Source organism: Saccostrea cucullata, unplaced genomic scaffold (assembly GCF_032062105.1).
Source record: "Saccostrea cucullata isolate Sc308-1 unplaced genomic scaffold, CSIRO_AGI_Scuc_v1 ctg1846, whole genome shotgun sequence".
NCBI classification, from domain to species: Eukaryota; Metazoa; Mollusca; class Bivalvia; order Ostreida; family Ostreidae; genus Saccostrea; species Saccostrea cuccullata.
This window is the reverse complement of record NW_026939750.1, coordinates 122-20,403: the sequence shown is the minus strand read 5'-3', so window position 1 is coordinate 20,403 and position 20,282 is coordinate 122. Positions and strand designations below refer to the sequence as shown.

At 31.3% G+C, this 20,282-nt stretch overlaps 1 protein-coding gene and 1 long non-coding RNA gene across 2 annotated transcripts in view; both read right to left on the bottom strand.

Moving 5' to 3' along the window:
• LOC134253865 (uncharacterized) overlaps positions 1-18,723 on the bottom strand; it is a 58,874-nt gene extending 40,151 nt beyond the window's left edge. Inside the window, exons 1-6 of the mRNA XM_062736451.1 lie at positions 18,658-18,723; positions 18,420-18,461; positions 17,883-18,200; positions 17,015-17,059; positions 9,119-9,595; positions 3,491-3,730 (exon numbers count right to left, since the gene is read on the bottom strand). Coding sequence (XP_062592435.1) covers positions 3,491-3,730; positions 9,119-9,595; positions 17,015-17,059; positions 17,883-18,200; positions 18,420-18,461; positions 18,658-18,697 — 1,162 coding nt within the window. The 5' untranslated portion in view covers positions 18,698-18,723. The remainder of the gene's footprint in view (positions 1-3,490; positions 3,731-9,118; positions 9,596-17,014; positions 17,060-17,882; positions 18,201-18,419; positions 18,462-18,657) is intronic.
• A 38-nt stretch (positions 18,724-18,761) lies between these two features.
• Positions 18,762-19,256, bottom strand: LOC134253864 (uncharacterized). The gene is made up of 3 exons (XR_009989186.1): positions 19,162-19,256; positions 18,988-19,054; positions 18,762-18,897 (listed from the first exon to the last, which is right to left on the bottom strand). It is a non-coding gene; the product is annotated as an uncharacterized LOC134253864 (long non-coding RNA).
• Positions 19,257-20,282: the final 1,026 nt, after the last annotated feature.

The following is a 20,282-nucleotide window of genomic DNA, read 5'->3' as shown; positions in this document are numbered from 1 at the left end:
ATTTAGTCAGGCGTAACGATACGCTCTTTAATGAAACAAATATTCGTGCTAGTCCCGACTTTACGCCGGCGTAGCGCTACGACTGGGCGTACGACCTTTGATGAATCGGGCCCCAGGGTATTAACTATACAGATGATTCTTTTTTAAAATAAAAGTTTAATTTAATTTTCGCAAGTAAAATTTAATCATATATAAATTAATGATTTAAAAAAAAATGAAAAAAAGATTTTAAATATTCCTTTTCTGGTCATTCACTAGTTCGTCTAATTAAAACGAAGCAAAAATCATTTTGTTTTCATCTTGAATCATTTAAAGCCATATAGGGCGTATGTACAATGAAAATTATTAGACTAAAATTATAAGAACTTATTATTTGTATCATTACTTTATATAAACATGATAAAGATAGAAATTTTCCGTAAATTACAAAATCTAAGTCAATTGCGTTATAAAGATATCAAAATTAAATTTGGATTCTCGGACTTCGAAGAAAATACAGAAGATTTAAATAACACATTACAGAGAAGATAAAATCGTATTATTAGATAAAACGAGGTGTTCTCCGTGCTCCGAATTGTATGAAAAGCTTTAATTTAAATGTATTAACTATATTTCTTTACTTAATTTTGTATTTTTCAAAAATATTTTTTTTTATCAGTTACGTCATATATGGCTTTAAATAAAAAAAGCGCAACATAATTGCATGACACTTATCATTGAGCTGATTGAGTAAATGTATATAATTTAATAATGACATATCTGTGAGGCATATATGTACATGCAAATAATGCTATATTAAACAAAGGAAAGGGGGAATTCAAATTAGGAAGTAAAAGATCGTTTTTTTAGTAAATCAGTCTTGTAGTACTGCAAAATGGATGCAGTTGTGGAAATTTATGGATAATATGAGGATGCTGTCTGGAATACTTCCATATTAGGGAATTTATTAGCAAAAAAGAGTGAAAATACCGGTGGTGCTTTTCATGTATTACATGTGTATTTTAAAATTCCTAACAGCCCAAGGGGAACCTCAGTGCAGAAAACCACTAGCCCCATCCTCAAAAATGGAAGCCCAGGGTAGCGCAATGCTAATTACACAGCCATCATGTGAAATAGTTATAGTAGCCCTATATCAATTTCAGTATTGTTTTAAATTAATTAAAACAAATGACAAAAACAATAATTAAAAAAAAATCAAAATAAAGCAGACACTCAGTCAAAATCAAAGACAGAAAGAAGCGCTGTTTTGACTGAAAGTTTTTCAGTAATACAACGAATCTCTCAAGTTACATATCAGATGAGATAAACTTACATACAATTATTTAGTTGTTGTCAATTATCCCATTTATCATCATCTCGGCTCACTTTGCGATTGTAATACTGTCTACATGAACCGATAATTTACAGCTGATTTATGAACACACGATTGTTAAAATTTTCATTTCCCTTTCCAATATACATTGTCAGAACATACTTAGTTGGTTATGATATAAAATTAAATAATAAAAACTTTCGATTTATTAAAGATTATCTAACAATATACGATCATTTACTAAATATTTCTCGCCCTCAAGAGAGTTAAAAAGACAGAGAAAATTCAAAATACAAACAAGTGCAACTTAGGATTAATTGTTCCGATATATCTATATTGATTTTGTGCACAATTGCTTTCAAAATTACATTAAAATCTATTTTCCTTAAACAAGAACCCAGCAATGGATAAATATTAATCGAATAAACTTACCTTTTCTCTTGTCAATCAGAAAATCTTGTTGACATCAAGTGTTTTTTAGTCGCCATATTTTTTTTCCATGAAAACAAACGTTGTTATGATCAGGATCAACGGAAGTTGATTTTCGGAACTCTCGAGAATTTAGAGTTCCGAATGTAAAACTGAAACAACAAAACACGGTGCGTCCGTGAAAGCCACTTTTTTGGACACTTTTTTGGACAAATCGTCGTGTCCAAGTTTTGTTGGGTACTAACCTGCAAATACCCAATTAGGGTGTTTTAAGCATATTCAGCGACACTTCTTATTGGGTATACCCAATAAGCAAAAAGTACCCAATAAGTACAATCTTGGCATGAAAAATACCCAATAAATGCACTCTCGTAAACACGGACAGACAGACGGACAGACGGACAGACGGACGGACGGACGACGGACAAAAAATGTGATCAGAAAAGCTCACTTGAGCCTTCGGCTCAGGTGAGCTAAAAAAAGTCTCTTAAAATAAAGGCTGGTGCATTCAAAAGTTTATCCAGAGATGCAATAAGCAACAAATATAGAGCGTGAAATTAAATATCAACATTTTCAGTCTATCATTTTTAATATTAAACATCTGGCTGGGGGGATGGGGGTTATAATATTTGCATGTTCGTTTATACGAGAATGCAACCATATATACAGGATATTGATAATTTTGAACAGATCTTGCAAAGGATTATTGTAAGTGTTTTAAAATAATAAAAAAAAATAAGTTATAAGAAAATCAAACTGGATCTATTGTGACGTCATCATTTGCGTTATTACGTAATTTATTCACACCTGCTGACGGGTAGCTTTGAACTTTCTCAGTTTCCAAAATAAAATTCAGGCCCTTTTTCTTCTTCTGTGCTAATACCATTAATCAAATTTACATTTGTTTTTATTTTAGTGTCTTCGTTGGTTCTTTATCCTTATTCAAAGTATTTGACATATGCAGGTTACACATCGCAGGGTCCATCGTAATCTGCCTTACATATTTTCTAGGATTGTATGCTATTTTTCATGACTAATAGACTAACATGAAAAATAAATTTATATTGCCGATGCATAAAGTATTAAATTATTAACATTTTATGAGCTATGGTGACTTAATTTAAAATAAATAAAATTACACCTCTCAATGAACTTTCAATCCGCCACAGGAAATACTGATGTAAAGTCAAAATAAACATACTGCACATTTCTCGAGCAAAATCTTATCCCTGTTTTCATCCGTCTTTCATCAAAATGTTTTGAAATATACATGTTTTATTTTGCTCGAGGGATGTGCACTACTTCAATTTTAGAAATATCTGTTTAAAATATTGGAAAAATTAGCAATTTCCGGAAAAAACGGATCTTTACACGTGGTGTATACGTCTAATTAACGGAGTTTGGAAATTTTGCTTCGCATATTTTAAAACAACCAATCTTCTAGTATATGCACACAGACTTTATAATTTGGTAAACCTGTGTATTAAATTACGGAAAATAGTGGGCCTCCGTATAATAAGTAACGTACTTAATTCTTTATTCTCTTTTTTTTTCAAAAACTTTTGATCAACCTAAAAAAAAATGCATACTCAATCCTGTACCCTAGAGTTATTCAAATACATGTATATATGTAAAATACGTTATAACTCTTTTCCTTATCGACCCCCCCCCCCATCTTCTTGATTTTTTTTTTCAGATCCCCGCCTGCCATATATAATCTTGTACAATTTTAAATGTAATCCTTTTTACTTGGTTTTCTGTAAGCTTTGTTGTCAATGATATAAATGTCCCAGTGTGGATGGAGGCCTATACAGGATCTCACGATTGCTGGTCCCGCGTCATACTTGTATCTCCAGAGCCACGTCACGTGATCTGCACTGTTCTGCGATCTTCCACTAACATGTAGAGGCTCTCCTTCTGTTCTTAGATCAATTAAATATTTTTCTCTTTTATCTTTACTATCCTTTACTATATTTTCTGGAACAGCCACTGTAAAAAAGACAAATGTCGCATAAAACTCAATATTTAATCTTGAATAAAATATACATTTAAAACATGTTGGTAAAATAAATCAGGAATGAGTTCGATTAAAATAACCATTGATATGTTATATTGGCAAAACTTTTGGATGTATCTTCAGATTATAGCACGTGAAAGCGCCTTAATGTAGAACCTACATCGTATGACATCATGAGTTTAGCCTGTGCCAGATCCATTATGATGTCATAATCAATTTAATGTGTAGTGGTTTAGATTTTCATTTCATAGCCATCGTTTCGTAATTCCTATTTTACAAGTATCTGCTGATATTTCAGTCTGATAATTCTATTTACCTTATGTTTTCAGTTGTTACTTAAGTAAAACCCCTTTATTATTAGTCTTTTATAAGTTAGGACATGAGTTGACATTCCACATGTTTTATTTTTTAAACAGGAAGTGTCATCCATGTTGGCAGTCTTTCCGTAGTACTTTTGATAGCTGCGTTCTGATTGGTTAACTTAGCTTTAGGATCTTTGATAGTCATTGGCTTTTATTTTGGGCCTTGTCAGGGTATTTAAACCCGTGTTCGTGTAGTTTTCTTCACTTGGGTTGGGGAACACAACCTCATGGTTAGTTCCTCTTTTCTGTGCTAAGAAAACCTCATGGTTTATGAGCAATGTTACTTAGCGGGCTAAGAAAACCTCATGGTTTAACAGTTCTCTAGGTCTTAGCTTAGATTTAGTTTCACGTTTTTCACATGTTAGGAAACAGTTAAGATGTAGGGTATTTAAAGTAAATTTAGTTTCCCCTTTCCAAGTCCAGTCTGCTCTAGGGATATGTAGATAACAGGTTTATTTTCTAGAACCACTATTTATTATTTATTTTTGGGTATTGTTTATTTTCTGGGTCAGTTATTTTTAGAGCCTACAGTGTAGAATTAGCATTGATATTTTCAATTCAACTCTAGAGTGTTGATAGTAGTCATAAGATTTTTGAAAAAGTATGGAAGCCCAATAGGGATATAAATTATTTTTCATAGTTTTGCCACATTCCTCCCATTTTCTATTTCATTTTCTTCAACAACAACTTGTTTATCTATTAAGATTATTCATTGAGATTATTGAGATTCATTTATCAGATTAAATTACATTTTTTGATAAAGCTTTATTTATCCTGTGCCATTTTCAAAGACTTTTCTGTTTGTTAAATTTTGATCATTATTTATTATTTGTTATCATTTACAAAGGTTAAATTCTCACTTTATTAAATTGATAAAACTTACAACTGTGTTTTCATTTAGCGTTGACCATAGTTCAGAAATCCCCATACCTGGGTTGATCATTTATAACTGGAGCTAGTTTACTCCTTTAAGCCAAGTTGGCTAGTAACTTTGGTAATTTATACACTGAAGAGTTCTACTTCCGGTTACAAATGTTACTTTTTTCCCATACTTTAAAGCTTCAATTGAAATTGTAGTAAAAGAAGCATTTCAAAATTCACGGTATTCAATTTTAAATCATGCCAAAATACTCTTAATACCTATAATCAATTTATATATTTTTGATTATAAAGCTAAATGACTTTTAAAATACATTTCTCAATTTAGAGAAATCTGCAGGCACCTTTTCTGACCTAAAGTGGACAAGACTTTATCATGTAATGAAATAACATTGTGATAACTTGTAAATGGTATGCAACTATTTTTAGGAAATGCAAAAATCCTAAAAAAAAAATTTAGTTGCCAACTTTGGAGTATAGTATCTTTATAAAATTGATGTGTCTTGAGTCAAAGATATGTTGAAGATTGTGTATAATTTTTTTTTAATGTTTATCATGATGTTCATTCCTTTTCATAGTTATTTGTTTTATTATGTATTAATTATTTTTCATGGTTGGTGTTAGATTAAAAATTATCTATCAAAATATGATCTTTTAAAGTAGAAAAATTCAATTCTTGATAAATATTCACACTGTAAATCTGAAAGTAACCCCAAACAGTCATTTAAGAGGCAGTCCACCGAAAAACCAGGCAATAGGTGGGACACGGCATGTCATGGATTTTAATTATTTTTTGCACGTAGACTTCTTAATGCAAGTGTTTACACATGACAACATCAAAAAAAATTTTAGTGGTCCTTTATTCCTATTTTTGGTAAATGCCTAATTTTAAGTGCAAAAAGGTCAACATTAGGGTATAAAAAATACAATGTTTTATTATATTTCTTTAGAAAAAAATAATGTGGTCCAAAATTGAGTTTAACAAGTAACTTTTTTAATTTCAGTATTCGATTTTTGATACGTTATAAAATCCAATACATTACTATGACAGAATTTTTTCCTCATGTTATTATGAATACAAATGAGTCACTTCATAAAATTGATGGGAACGGGTATATTGAGAGAAATAAAAGAAGTCAAACTTACTTATTATGTATGATTTTTCCCAAATAAAACCGATCCCGATCGGAATTATATAAAGAAGAAAATACTATAATTGTATTGTTAAATTTGGCTCTTTTGTTGTAACATAGTTCAAAATTTACTTTATTTATTTTTATTAATGTCTTATAGCAAACTCCATACAGTGTCGATTCTCCGGGACTACTTTCGTGCCCTTCGAATATGGAGTTGTAGCGTAACGTAATACTGAGCTGTCTGGAGCTTGGTCTTATAGGTGCCTTTAGTTTGATAACTTTATAATTTTGAATTATTTTCGATTGGGGTCGGTTTTATTTCAATCGGCAATGTTTTTTACCGTGAAATTAGGTCCTAAACTTGGTTCTTAATTTTAATTTACCAGAAAAATAATATGTCTATCTTTTGTTTCTTTTCAGTCAGTAAATGTTTTAAATGGTTTGTCCATATGTTCAAATGTATATATTTAAATTCCTAATGTCTTTTACGTACATGATTACAGTGTACATGTAAAACGTTTTATTTCTTGATACTCGGTATTTAAAAAAAAAAGATTTGTACATGCATTATTCAACAACTTAGAGAAGACAGCTTAGCTTAATTAAATATCTTATTTCCAAGTAATTTTTTTTTTCTTTTATTAATATTTTCTCAGGAATAAATAAGGAGTAAAATTCTATTAGTGGGGAAATTATTCTTGCACGTACCTACAGCGTAAATACAGAAAATATTTTTATGTGTACAGTCTAGGGTTTATCCAAGTTTTTTCAACCTGTCATCTGTTCATCCTTTTCCCGTATATATTCCTCTTTTACAAAATTTTATTTTATGTAAATAAAAAAAAGTTCTTTCATATACATAATTACTAATAAGAGCCCATAAATCGCAAGCAAAAAGCTGCGGGGGGGGGGGGGGGGGGGGGGGGGGGGGGCGGCAAGGCGGCATCATGGCATCATTTTTTTTCAAAAACGGGTTTCATGAATATAAAAACATTTTAGAATTGGCCAACATAGCCACATATTTTAACTCCATATTAAACGTTAGTATGTTAATATTTCGATCTCCAGATTATATTAAAAAAATAATACATGTCATAATTATAATAAAACATAAACGTTTCACTGAACCATCATCCGTTTTAGTGTCAAATTGATGTTGGGAGTTCAGCCGTAATATTCTTATTGTAACTTATTTTTTAGGGTTTTTTGTTTTATATTTTTAATCGTACCGCTGATTGTTTATTTTTATTTGACTGCATAGATAAATATATTAAAGATTTTACAAATATCATGAAGTAAACATCTCAACTTCGTTAAATTGATTTTTGCGTAAATCTAAAATATTCACGATTCCTTGATTATCAGAAGAAAAAAACTTTTACATCCCAATTACATAATAAACCTAAACACTATAAAAAATCTATTATTTTTGTGCATATTCTAGTATTGAAAACATGTATTTAGATATAAAATATTATTTAACATTTTTGATAATGCACTGTGTAGAGTAATTGAACAGAAAAGGAGAAATTACTTATTTTTAATTATTTTCCCTTGCACTTTTACGCAAAGAATTTACAAACTTTTCTGGAAATCTTGTAACTATTTGATTGTGACGCAGTATTAGTCAGGTATGTGACGTCACTGATACATCAATGGAAACGTGGATTCAACCTGAATAATACAGCACATTTTTATCCAAATATTACGTTTGAAGGCGAAAATGAGTTCTATTTTGAAAATAAAGTAGTTATTTTTTGTTTAATAATTTTGTTTAGTGTATCGATTCTATTTTTTTTTCTTTTTTTTTTTTTTGTTTACTAAGATTCCGATAGTAAGGTGTGTAGCAGATTTACCGATGCCACGGGAGATAACTCTTGCACTGCAAAATTTCATAAAGATGTCTACATATTTTGCTAGGAAACTAATTCAAAAATGTTTTTCCCACCAATTTTATTTTTAAACAGAAAGACTAAATATTTCTAGATTTAGTTCAGAGTGAATTATAGTCCTGTTAAAAATGTGTTAGAAATTACAATTCTTCGTTTCTGACCTAAATTCTGTGGTTTATATAGGGGAATTCAATAACATGAAAGAAAAGGATATTTTACTAAATAAGCAATTATAAAACAAATCTTCGATTACATTATTCCATTTGGGCTACATTGATATTGTTTTCAATGAAATATCAAATATTCGTCACATTCGATGTGCCGCCTATCAATACAATACTGCCTGGTTTTTCGGTGGACTGCCTCTTAAGAATTAAACCCTGTGTAAGTGCAAAAAGGTCAAGAAAAGTAACATCGGTAAATAAACTACTTCTCGTTAGTTTGAGGGGAAAGGTAAATACTTTAATAACTTTTTAGAATCATTTTGGTACGTTCTTCGTCATATGAAAGATTGAAAACATTCTGACAAAGCCTTCTGAAAAATATTTACAAATTTAGGGTGGAAAATTTACTAAAAATAACAGAATTCATTTGCCTACATTTTTTAAGAATGTGGACTTACTTTGTATTTCAATTGAATAGAAAAGAATTTATTTTTGAGAAATACTGTTTAATACTGTTTAGTTTATAAAGTCTACGAACAGCGATGTTTTAATAAGTATTTTTTTTTTTAGATTTTTCATATTCTCTTTATGACAAGTACCCCTAAAAATAACTGAAAATGTGAAGTCGAAGTTTGTAATAACCATTCCAAGTTTCACAGGCTGCACTTCAATTGTTAACAAGGAAACATGATATGTGCTTTTGACTGATTGATAAGAAATGCTAATTTTTCATTTTGAAAAGTTTAAAAATCTTGTGACAAAGACTTTTCCGACATAGGTTCTACCTTAAAGTTGAATAAAATTAACAACATTTAAAAGTCATGAAATATTATATATCATTATATCAGCCTTCAGAATTATAAAAAAAAAATCATTATAATCATTTTTTAAACTCAAAAATCATTATATTTTTTTTCACTGACTTACATATGAGGTATATCCAATGATATATATCTATGTCCTCCATGATGACATGAGTCAGTAAGTTCATCTGTAGACGGCGTACCAGAAAGGCATCAAGGACACTGTCATCACTAATGATACACTTCTCTCCAGGTTTTCTGTTGTATCCGCGTGATCTCAGGTAAACACTGACTGTGTTATAACTACAGTAAAGGAATGGTATATGGCTGTTTAATGATGCTATCTTATACATTGTCTCAACCTCTGTGTCCTTCGTTATCTTGTCCTGATTTACCCAGAGGTAATCACGTGACTTCAGTCTGTCCAGAGTCTGCTGTGCTTTATCACGTGTTACAGGATTCTCATTATCGTACATGTCCTTTCGTATCTCATTAAGCATGTCCAGCCATTCTGTGTCCGTGAAGTCAGGAGGACCGGAGTCAGAACACAGAAAACAGAATAACACAAACACCTCGTCTTCAGTCAGTTTGGAAAAATGATCTGAAAAATGTTACAAATTATTATCAATAAGTTTGTCCCTAAATTTCAGTCAAATTGTTATTGTGGTTTTAATATATATTTATCATACATGTATCTTATAGTTACTACGTGTACATATTGTATAAATGGATTGTTTCTAACACCTAAAATCGCTTCAAAATGTATTAATCTGGTATCGATGAATTGCATTACTGTTGTGCAGAAAAGATGAAATAGAGGAGTGTTTTTTATGTTAACAATGCATGCCTCGAGTGAATGTTCAACATTTTATATCAACAATTTTTCTTTAAGCTATTATTTCTGAATCTAAAAAAGGGCCTTTATATTAACATTTTTTAATATAACAGGTTTCACTTAAATGCATATATATTCTAATATTGCAGATTTAACATATGCATCTTAGTGTTTCCAATTTCATTTCAAACGTGTTAAATTTATAGTCCACGACATAACCCCCCTCCTTTCTTTTTGTTGCAATATGGTCAAGTTATTGACATTAACATAATAAAATAAAACAAGACAAAAAAAAAGATTGTCAGCAGAATTCCCTTTCGTCTTTTTTTAATGAACATCTTTCCTTAAGCGGTTCGCTCTCCCCTCAAATCCTGCTGGGGGGGGACACTTACATCTTTTACTAAAAATTTCTATGAAAGAGGGGAGTACAATGGATGGAAACAGGGTTAATCCTACTATACTACTTTTTAAAATTACAAAATTTATGACATTTTTTTAACAATGATAACTCTCTAAAGATTAAATTTTGAATATTAAAACCTACACGTTTTGATGTATAATTATAAATATGTAGACGAAGATCATTCCAAACATGCAATACATCTTTACACATGAAGAGACTGTGCAGTATGGTTTCACAGGTAGTATTCAATGCAAGATTCTAAATTGTAGCCATTGGACAGCTGAATTTGAAGATACCTTAAAGCACACATGAAAACATATCTCAATTCTATTTCTTGATATCCTTTTCAAAGCATTTCTGAATTCCATTTTGAAAAACCAGTTTGCTTTACTTTCTTTATGTTAATAATTTTATAAACATGTTTGAACATTTATCCATCAATATTAATTTTTTGTATAACAATGGGAAAAAAATGACGCTGCAGCTTTGAAAAACCAACCCTAGAGAATTTTGTATCTTTTAAAAACTTTGAAATAGCACTGATAATGTTGTTATACTGCATAAAACCTACATGATGAATGCTGGTTTTTTTTCCACAAAATTCTCTCTAGATAAAAATGATCTAATGACATCTAAAAAAAATATCATCAATAATTTTTACACCATTTTTGTACCACTCTTTAAAAAAAAATTCTTTTTATTCACTTTGATACAAGAGTTTAGCCACACTGGGGTTGACAAAATTTCAGAATGTATAAGATTTGCCTTGTCAAAACAATTATCAGTGATTACAGATATCAAAATCTTTTCCACAACATCTTGTCTATAAACTATTTTAAAATACTCAAACATGAGTGATTTCCTTTAATATTTCCATTTCCAATTGTTTTCCCTCTGATAAACAATACAAAAGTGAATCTTGTTAATTTCACTGTGATACCTGTGGCATGTAAATTTCTCTATTAAAATACTACTGAAAGGTCAAATTTCAAACTTGCAGTATATGACTGGCATATGAATACACTGAAGAAAAATATAGTTGTTTTGTTTAATGTATTTACAAAGTAATAAGATATAATATTTTTTTTTTCACAAATAAAATAAAAAATGAATTATAGAAAAAAATGTTGAACTTTAAGTAGATTACTGGTTTCATTTAAATATATTAAGTAATTCTGTTGAACGTCTGCTAAAATCATACAGTCTTCTGCAACTCCCCATCACTTCCAAAAACACAGTCAATAAGCATGGAGCCTGACAAGTCCTATGGAAAATTTAGTGTTTTCTCCCAGTCATTGATCGACCAGAGTTATCCGATGAAGATGCGGAGTTATTGCTTTCACTAATATCTGGTGACAAATCCGAGCTAGTTCCAGCTGAACTGAAACCAGAGCCCTCTGACCATGGTATACGTGGTATGGATCCCTTTGTTGATGAAGGAGATGACCATCTTCCTGCTTCCATTAATGCCTCGGACCTTATACCACGTCTATCTCAAACTCCACTGCAAATGGATCTTCAGCAGCCTGCAGATCCTGGTTTGCCTCCCCCTGAAATGCCAAGTACAAGTTATAGATTTAGAAAAGTTACAGAGAAGCAGATAAAAACTTATCAAGAAATGACTCAATCCAAGAACACCAAAAAACACACCAAATTTGGCATCAAAATATTAGATTATAAGTTATTTATTCTGCAGATTGTTGAATACATATTTATAAACATAATACATGTGCAGATTGTAGTATAAATAGATCTACATGTAAAAAAAGGGATCACAAATAAAACATCAATTCACTTTTTTAAAAATTAAAAAAAAACAAATAATAAGCAAATAAAAAAATAAATATACAAAAAATATTATAACAATATAGAAAAATAAAACAATAAAAGTTAACGAGGTACATAATGCATGTACATGTATTGTAGATTGGCATTTGGAAACTTTCAATGACAACATTGACCTTTCATCATGATCAGTAAGCGCTGAAGAATTAGCCTCTAAACTTCAACTGTTCTACTGTGAAGCTAGACCTAGCAAAGCCAAAACACCAAATGAAGAGTAACATAAAAATACTTTGAAAGGCATTCGTGCAGCAATTAACAGTCGGTTATCAGATCTGAGAAGTGATATAGATATTGTCAATGATAAAACTTTCAAAATGGCAAACAAATGCTTGACTGGCCTCCTAAAACAAAAGATGACAGAGGGAAAATCTCGCCCCACAAAACACAAGGAAATAATTCCCAAACCTGATCTAAAAAAAATCTCATCCTTTCTAGAGACTGCATGTTCCTCACCAATAAATCTGCGCTTGGCAATGTGGTGTACCATAGCAATTCACTTTATATCGCGAGGACTTGAATTTCACCACCAACTTAAAAGGGACTCGTTCGAATTCAAAACCGACGAAAATGGCTTGACCTATGTCTGTCTAACTCACGAACCAAAACAGTAAAAAAAAAAACTACGATGGTGGACTCGACAAACATGAGATGATGGCTGACAAACGAATGTACGAAACACAATCAAAAATTGGCCCAGTTCAAATATTGAAGTTCTTCCTATCAAAGACTCCTATAACTGCTACAAATCTGTTTAACAAATGTGTTAGAGAGGCAATTTCGAATCCCGATCAAGAACTTTGGTATACAACTCACTCTCTTTCCCAGAAAGCATTTGTAAATTTCTTACCTGATATTTGCAAAATGGCAGAATGTCAACGGTACACAGCACACAGCCTCCGAGCAACAGCAATCCAAACCATGAATGATGCTGGGTTTGAAGCGCGCAACATCATGTATATATCCGGTCATAGTAATGAGGCTTCAATCCGGAGTTATTGCAGGGAGCTATCTTCGGATCAAAAGCAAATTGCCAGCGCAACATTAACCATCAACCATCACCGAGGCCAAGAATGAGAACACTTCCGACAACACTGAATCATGTCGACAAATCGCCTCAGTGTCATCCGACATCGTCCCTCAGTCATTTAATTCCGACCGACAAATCGCTATAGCCATGCCATCATCTGACAACGTCACTCAGTCATTTAATTCCGACAACTCATCCTCCTCCGTGTTTCTATCATCAACGCAGACCAGTTTCCTGACCAGCTCCCGTTTTATCAACTGTACTCTCACTTTCAACATTGCGGCGTAGAATTAGCTTACACGTGTTTATATTTCCGCTAAATCTATTATCTAGGTCACGTATTTATCATTACAATTAACAAGATTACTTTGTTCACAATTTATAATTCTATTGTTGCTTATTTCATAAATGTCAATGTTTGAATACAGTAATTAAAAAATCATTTAATTTGTTTCGTGCTTTTTGGAACTATTTTTTAAAGTAAAAATTGACGTCAAAGGTCAGCCAATGTTAAGTATGATGAAAGTTGTGTATTTCAAATCTAGTAACATTGGACGCTTACAAAAACAAATTAAAAAATGAAAATATAAGGAATCACTGTCTAGTTTTTGAGAGTATGCCAGGGACATCAAGAATTGTGGGAAACATGGGATAATTTTAGCATAACGGGCTTTGCCCTTTATGCAAATTATCCCATGTTTCCCATTATTGTTGATGCCCTGGCATACTCTCAAAACTAGACAGTAATTCCTTAAATAATTCTTTGAATCCATGAACATTTTAGAGAAAGTATAATTTTTTTTAAAGATTTACCATGTTAAGGCCTCCAAATGTCTGGTGCTGCGTTGCAACAACACCTTTTATTTTATCACTTTTTGACCCCCCATACAAATTTAAACACCTGCTGTGTTAAATTATCTAAGATTTCTTCATTTGGATTTGGTATTGTAATTAATAGATGGTTTAATTTAGGTACGCTCATGAGGAAAATTAATGTCACTCATGAGGAACTTTTAACAAATTCCATAGAAGATATTTCATTAGGTTCCTTTAAAGATATCTAAATAAGCAAAAATCATTTTTTTTACTAATGGCAACTCTTTTTAACAAAAGGAAACATTAATTTGAATTAAATTGATAAATTAATTATTTGCATTTTAAAGGATCATGTATATTACAAGGTGTTATTTAACGTAACTGTACAGATGTTCAATAAGCTAAATAACACACTTGCTGTATCAAGGGTTTTTGTCAAACTTCATTTTATATTACATTTCATGCATTGATTTTGAAGTGCAGTAGAGTTGTCAATGATATGTGATGAAAAAATCAATATAAACAAGGATTCTGAGATTATTGCATCAGCAATTCATGTCCCCTTCTGGGTTCCCCTTTTCTCTGTAGGATAGAGCTAGTTTGGAATATTAATTTAGTGCATCAATAACCAAATCACAATCCCAACTATTAAAAATGCAATACTTCCGTCAAAAATAATGATACGGAACGAAATTCAAACTTGATCTGTTACTCGTCAAAATATACTCACATACCATCAAACTCCTTCTCAATATCTGCAAGTGTTGCGAAAAAAAGTGCGGAAAACCAAGTGGGACAGACTGACAGACAGACGGGAGGACGGGCCAGCGAACGGACGGAAGGACAAACAGAGAGCTAGACAGACGGACTTACACTCACATACCAACAAATCCAGCTCGATATTTGCAAGTGTTTAAAAAAGTGCGGAAAACCAAGTGGGACATGCTGACAACCAGAGAGACAGGAGGACAGCTAGGCCACATTTTTTTTAAATTTCTCGGTTTAGGGATTTTTTCCCCAACAATTAGGGTCGGTCGGAGAAATAAAAAATCAAAAAATGAAGTTTTTGTGTTTTTATGACAGACATGCAATTTCAATACCGACCCCCCCCCCCCCCCCCAAAAAAAAGAGAGGAAGCAACAATATTATAAAATTATGTTATGATGAGTATTAATACCACTCAGACACTTCTTCTATGATGTGCCATACCATATTTCCTGTTTTCAAGAATAAAGATACATGCATTCAAAGCATTTGCTACTTGTTGAAACAATTTGTTTAAGTAAATAATGAATCGAAACTACTACAATTTCAAGGATCAGCTAAGGTTAAAAAAATGGTATACTTCACTTTTCTCTTTAACAAGCTATTAAAAGATATCTATACTATGTGGTTTAATTATACTGAAGTACTAGTGTAACAAAAATAGTTACCACACAATTTTAAACAAATGAAAGAAAACTGTTCTTGATTACACTGTATTTAAAATGAGACAAAATGAATGATTGGAAATTTACGCGTTTTGGGGGTATTAGTCGAACCCTGAATACGAGGGTTGATCCAAAAGTAATGTCACAGTGTCCATATCTTTTATATTTGGCGTCATATTATCAAATACAATATACCAAAAGATGCACAAATACAAATCTAATAAAGATTGAAATTTTCATTTAATAATGTTTATTTAAATTTATTTTATAGATGTTTAAAATATAAAGCATAGGGGGTGTCGCCGCGTCACAGCTGGACGTCACATTTTAAAGTGATTTTTTTCTTAGAATGAAATATACAAACACATTTAAAAGACACTAAAAACACCAAATCTCATTTTATTTTCAAAAAGACACAATTCAAGTCATTTTCTAGACTTTAATTGATAATTAAATGACGGCATTGGTATTTGTGATCTTAAACATTGTTGTTTTACTCTCTTGAATTGAACAATGGGAATGTCGATTTGGGGAAAAAAACGGCTCGACGAGTTGTAATGCATTTTCGCTTCAAAATATGGGAATCTTCACTAGCGAGAGTTACGTTAATCAATTAGACTCACAGAATAAAGAATGTAAATAAGAGACTTCTTTATAGATGGTTTCAGTAATTTTCGGCGGATGATGGGTCACTGAATGATCAGCAGAGGACAAGAAATCTGAAAGATAGGAGATCGGACGTAAACGTTCAATGGTGTCTGACGTTGTCAAAAAACACAGACGGATAGAGTGACGTGTGAATTTTTAAGTTTGCCTCATGCTACTGTTCAAAAAAATTTGACAGAGGGTTTAATTATGAAAAGAGTGAGTGTATAATGGTACTGAGAATTCTTAAAGAAAGTGAAGTTGGTGAAAGTGTTTGCGAATCACAAATATTTTTTTAATGAAACGAAAGGGAACGCTTAAAAGTATGAGGACACGTATCCGTCATATGACGTTATATTTAGGTGCGGCGAGTACCACAAACGCATATTGTTTAAAATCCGATAACTTGGAAAGTGTACATCATATTCCTTTGAATTTTTCAGGTCTGAGTTGAAATAAATAAGGCTTTTATCGTGTATAATTTTGTTGTTTTACGTCGATTTATAACAATTTTATCGAAGTTGTGACATTACTTTTGGATCAAACCTCGTATAAACATTAGTAATCACAGTTATGCAAAGATGGAACGATAAGTTCATTACCAATTGCAACTGTCATGATAACTGTTATTTACTTTAATCAACTAGTGTCTAAAGTGCATGAAAGTAAACTTAATAACTATTTACAAAACATCGCCAGATGTATTGCATCACTTAAATTTTAATAACGGCTGCTGTACATGTTCAAAAGGCTTTTAAGGGGAATATATTTAACAATTTCTCCTCTAAATAATTTAAAAAGATAAATTCTTAGATTTATAACATATTTTATTTACATTTTTTGGGTTATTTTGTTTAATAGAGTTGGGAGACTTAGATGAAAATAATCTAAAATTTTTATTTTATTTCTTTAAAAAAATATGGTCGGCGGAACCGTAAACCAAGAAATTAAAAAAATGCGATCGGACGGAAGGACAGACAGACAGCTAGACAGACGGACAGTATTTTATATATACTCACCTGATATATTTGTCCTCCACAGATCATAATCACCCAAGTTTTCCACTACGAGAGAAAAGTAATACATGAATAACATAGACACAAAATCAATTTAACATTGAATTGTCCAGTTAACATAACTTATTATTTGTCTTAATGTGTATTGATAGATTTCTTATAAAACCATAATAAATGTATACAGTGTACATGTATGTCATATTCTATAAGGATTATTGCAAAGATCAAAGAAAAGGCACAGACATTATTTCCAAAAATCATAAAAAATTATCAGATCAGAAACACGTATTAAATCTGAACAACTCAAATGAACGTTTGGCTGTAGAATGAATTACTAGTTTAGACCGCATCGATGTGTCGTCTTTTGCAGTATAAACACTGCAAATTGCATAACGTTGCTGATGAATGTCGGTTTTCATAGCTAAGCAGGGCTATTCCACGGACACCCCATTTGAACAACATGATTTTAGTCCGAATAAAGTAGTAAAACAGGAACATGATTTTGTTATTGTACATTCATTATAACTGATCAATATATATTACGAAAGAATTTGTAATTTTAGAAGGCTAATTTTAATGTAACAAAAGCTCAAATCGTCTGCATTCTATTCACAGGTAATCAAAAAAAAATTTACCTCTGGTGTTAAATGGAATAGCGTAATCGAGAAATGGTGACCTAATTTGTTTCTCTCTAGAGGAAACGATCAGCCGTATTTAAGCGATTTTAGTAGACATGGTAGAATAGAGATAAAGTCCTAAACATATGTATAGCTATATATGTGCCAAATTTCATTCTGATCTAAATTGTGGTATTTTTTTATTATAGAGAGAGTTTGCAAACTTTTTGATCATCTCTAATATATATTCCTACTTGTGGAATCATCCTGTACATCATGCTCGCTCTCCTCTGGTTCACTTTTGACATTAGTTTCTATGACACTATACTCTCTTCCCTCTAGTTCACTATTGGCATCAGTTTCTGTGAAAACAAGCTCATTCTCCTCTGGTTCATTTTGAAGACCGGCCTCTTTGACACCAGTATCTGTCACCTTTGATTCACTACTAAAGCTAACCTCCTTGATAAAATGTTTTCTTTCTTTTGGTTTACTTTTGACACCAACTATATGGGCATCATAATCCCTGTTCTTTTGTTCATTTTTGACGTCCGTTTCTTCTTTTTTTATTGTCCCTAAGTGAAGAAGATTCCATTAATATCATTTTAAACTTTCTTTTTAAATTTATTTATCTTTTTTCCCATTTCCAAAACATTAACTGCTACTGTGGATTATCATACTAAAATTCGTATACATCTATAATACCTTATATTACATACAATTAAATGCATATACATGCATGTTAAACAATTTCTCTAAAATATTAACCTATTATTCTAATGATTAAAAATTACCTTGGACTTCTCCTGCTTCTTTCAATAATGTTTTTCTTTCAACTTAAAAAAATATAATTTTTTTTCATAATCTTATATATTTACTATTCTTTCAAAAATTTCATATTTTAATATAACTGAAGAAATAAAATTAGAAATTAAAAATTCCTTTTGTTTGCCAAATTTAAAAATTATCTATTCATTACAGTAAGGAAGAAACTTCCGGTAATAAAATAAAAACCTCAAGGAAAAGTCATACTTGAAGATTCATCGTTTTCTTGTTTTCTCTGTGTTTGCATTCTTTTCCACACAACCCTCACTAATATCAGCAGGAGAATAAGATTAAACCACAAGACTTCCCAGTATTGCCCCTATATGTGCTGAGTCGTCTTCTGGGTATGTGGTTGTGTCAATATCCATTGCTATTGTGTTGTCTATCACATGATCTGTTGTAAACTCAGTGAAATTTGTTTCTGGTGTTCCTTCGTTAGATATTTCCCTGGTTCTATTCGACAAAATAAATTTATTAGAATATACTTACTACATGCAGGATGATTCCTAATTTGATCAATAAATATCAAACACTTACGTGTTAGCACATGATGGATCAGCAAGATAACAACCATTCTCTGAACTAATATTTTGGCAGGCAGGGTCTGATGTCAATCAAAATAAATAAGATGAAATTAAATCATGTATCAAAAGTATTTTGATATGTGTAAGAATTTAAGTAAAAAAAAAAATCAAAGAAAATGGTCCATACATTTATAGATTTCGTTACTGCGGAACCCTACATCTGGGCAGCCAGAAACAAATTTGGAACATATATGTGGAAAAAGTTTGCCCTCTGTAGTTTCCAAGCATTACCTAAAACGCATTAAAAAGTAATTGATAGTGACTCGAGAGTTAAAAGGAATTATATAGGTTAAACTCAAAATTTTTGTCCAAAAAGATTTAAACAAATTTATTGGTTGAATTTGATTTATAAGATTTAACTTCCAATAAGTTTAAACAAGAAATTTTTGCATTCCGCACCATTGTAAGTGGACGAACTATAAAATGGCGAATATAAAAGAAACAGCATTAAAAAGTCGACATTTTCTGGGTGATTTTTAAATGTAGCATCTCAACTATGTTAAAGGGAAATTCAGAGTTTACATTCATGTTGCACCGTTTATGGAGTTTAATTGTGACGTCAAGAAAAAAAATTAACAAGCAACAAAAAATCAAATTGACAGTGCATAAATCACAATTTGAATCCATTTGTTATAAAATGTAAAATTACAATACTTGTTAACAGTACCGTCGAGTAATAGAAGAAAGTATCTCGTCAAATATGAAGTCACCAGCCTTGACATGACGCAGCACAAGTGATCCAGAGAGATAGATTCAACGGTTGTATTATTACAAAAATGCTCAAATAAATATGAAATTATCCTTTAATTTTAATCTCATCATTAAAAGTAAAATAAAACTATGTTATTAATGCAATATATACAGAATACGAATTTATCTAGTAGCACTGGATCTACAAAGAGACAGGGAATGTACATAGAATATTGTTATTGCAAAAAGCGTATTCGTGATTTACATCAAAAGTGCAAGAGCATAGGCTATTTCCTTTAGGCTGTTATAAGGAAAATTCATTTCTTATATAGTGTATATTTTGAAATGAAAAGTGCTGGAGCTGGTCTGCATAACATAATTTTTATTTTTAACAGAATTTAATCGAAGTGGAAATTTCCGCTATAGAACACATTTTCGGCAAAATTTTCAGAACTTGCCAAGCAGCATAAACTAGCTCCCAGCACTTTTTGGGTAGAGGGATTAAACAACTTTTAATGTGTATCAGTCTTTTACTTCAAAAACAATCATATGCATTTG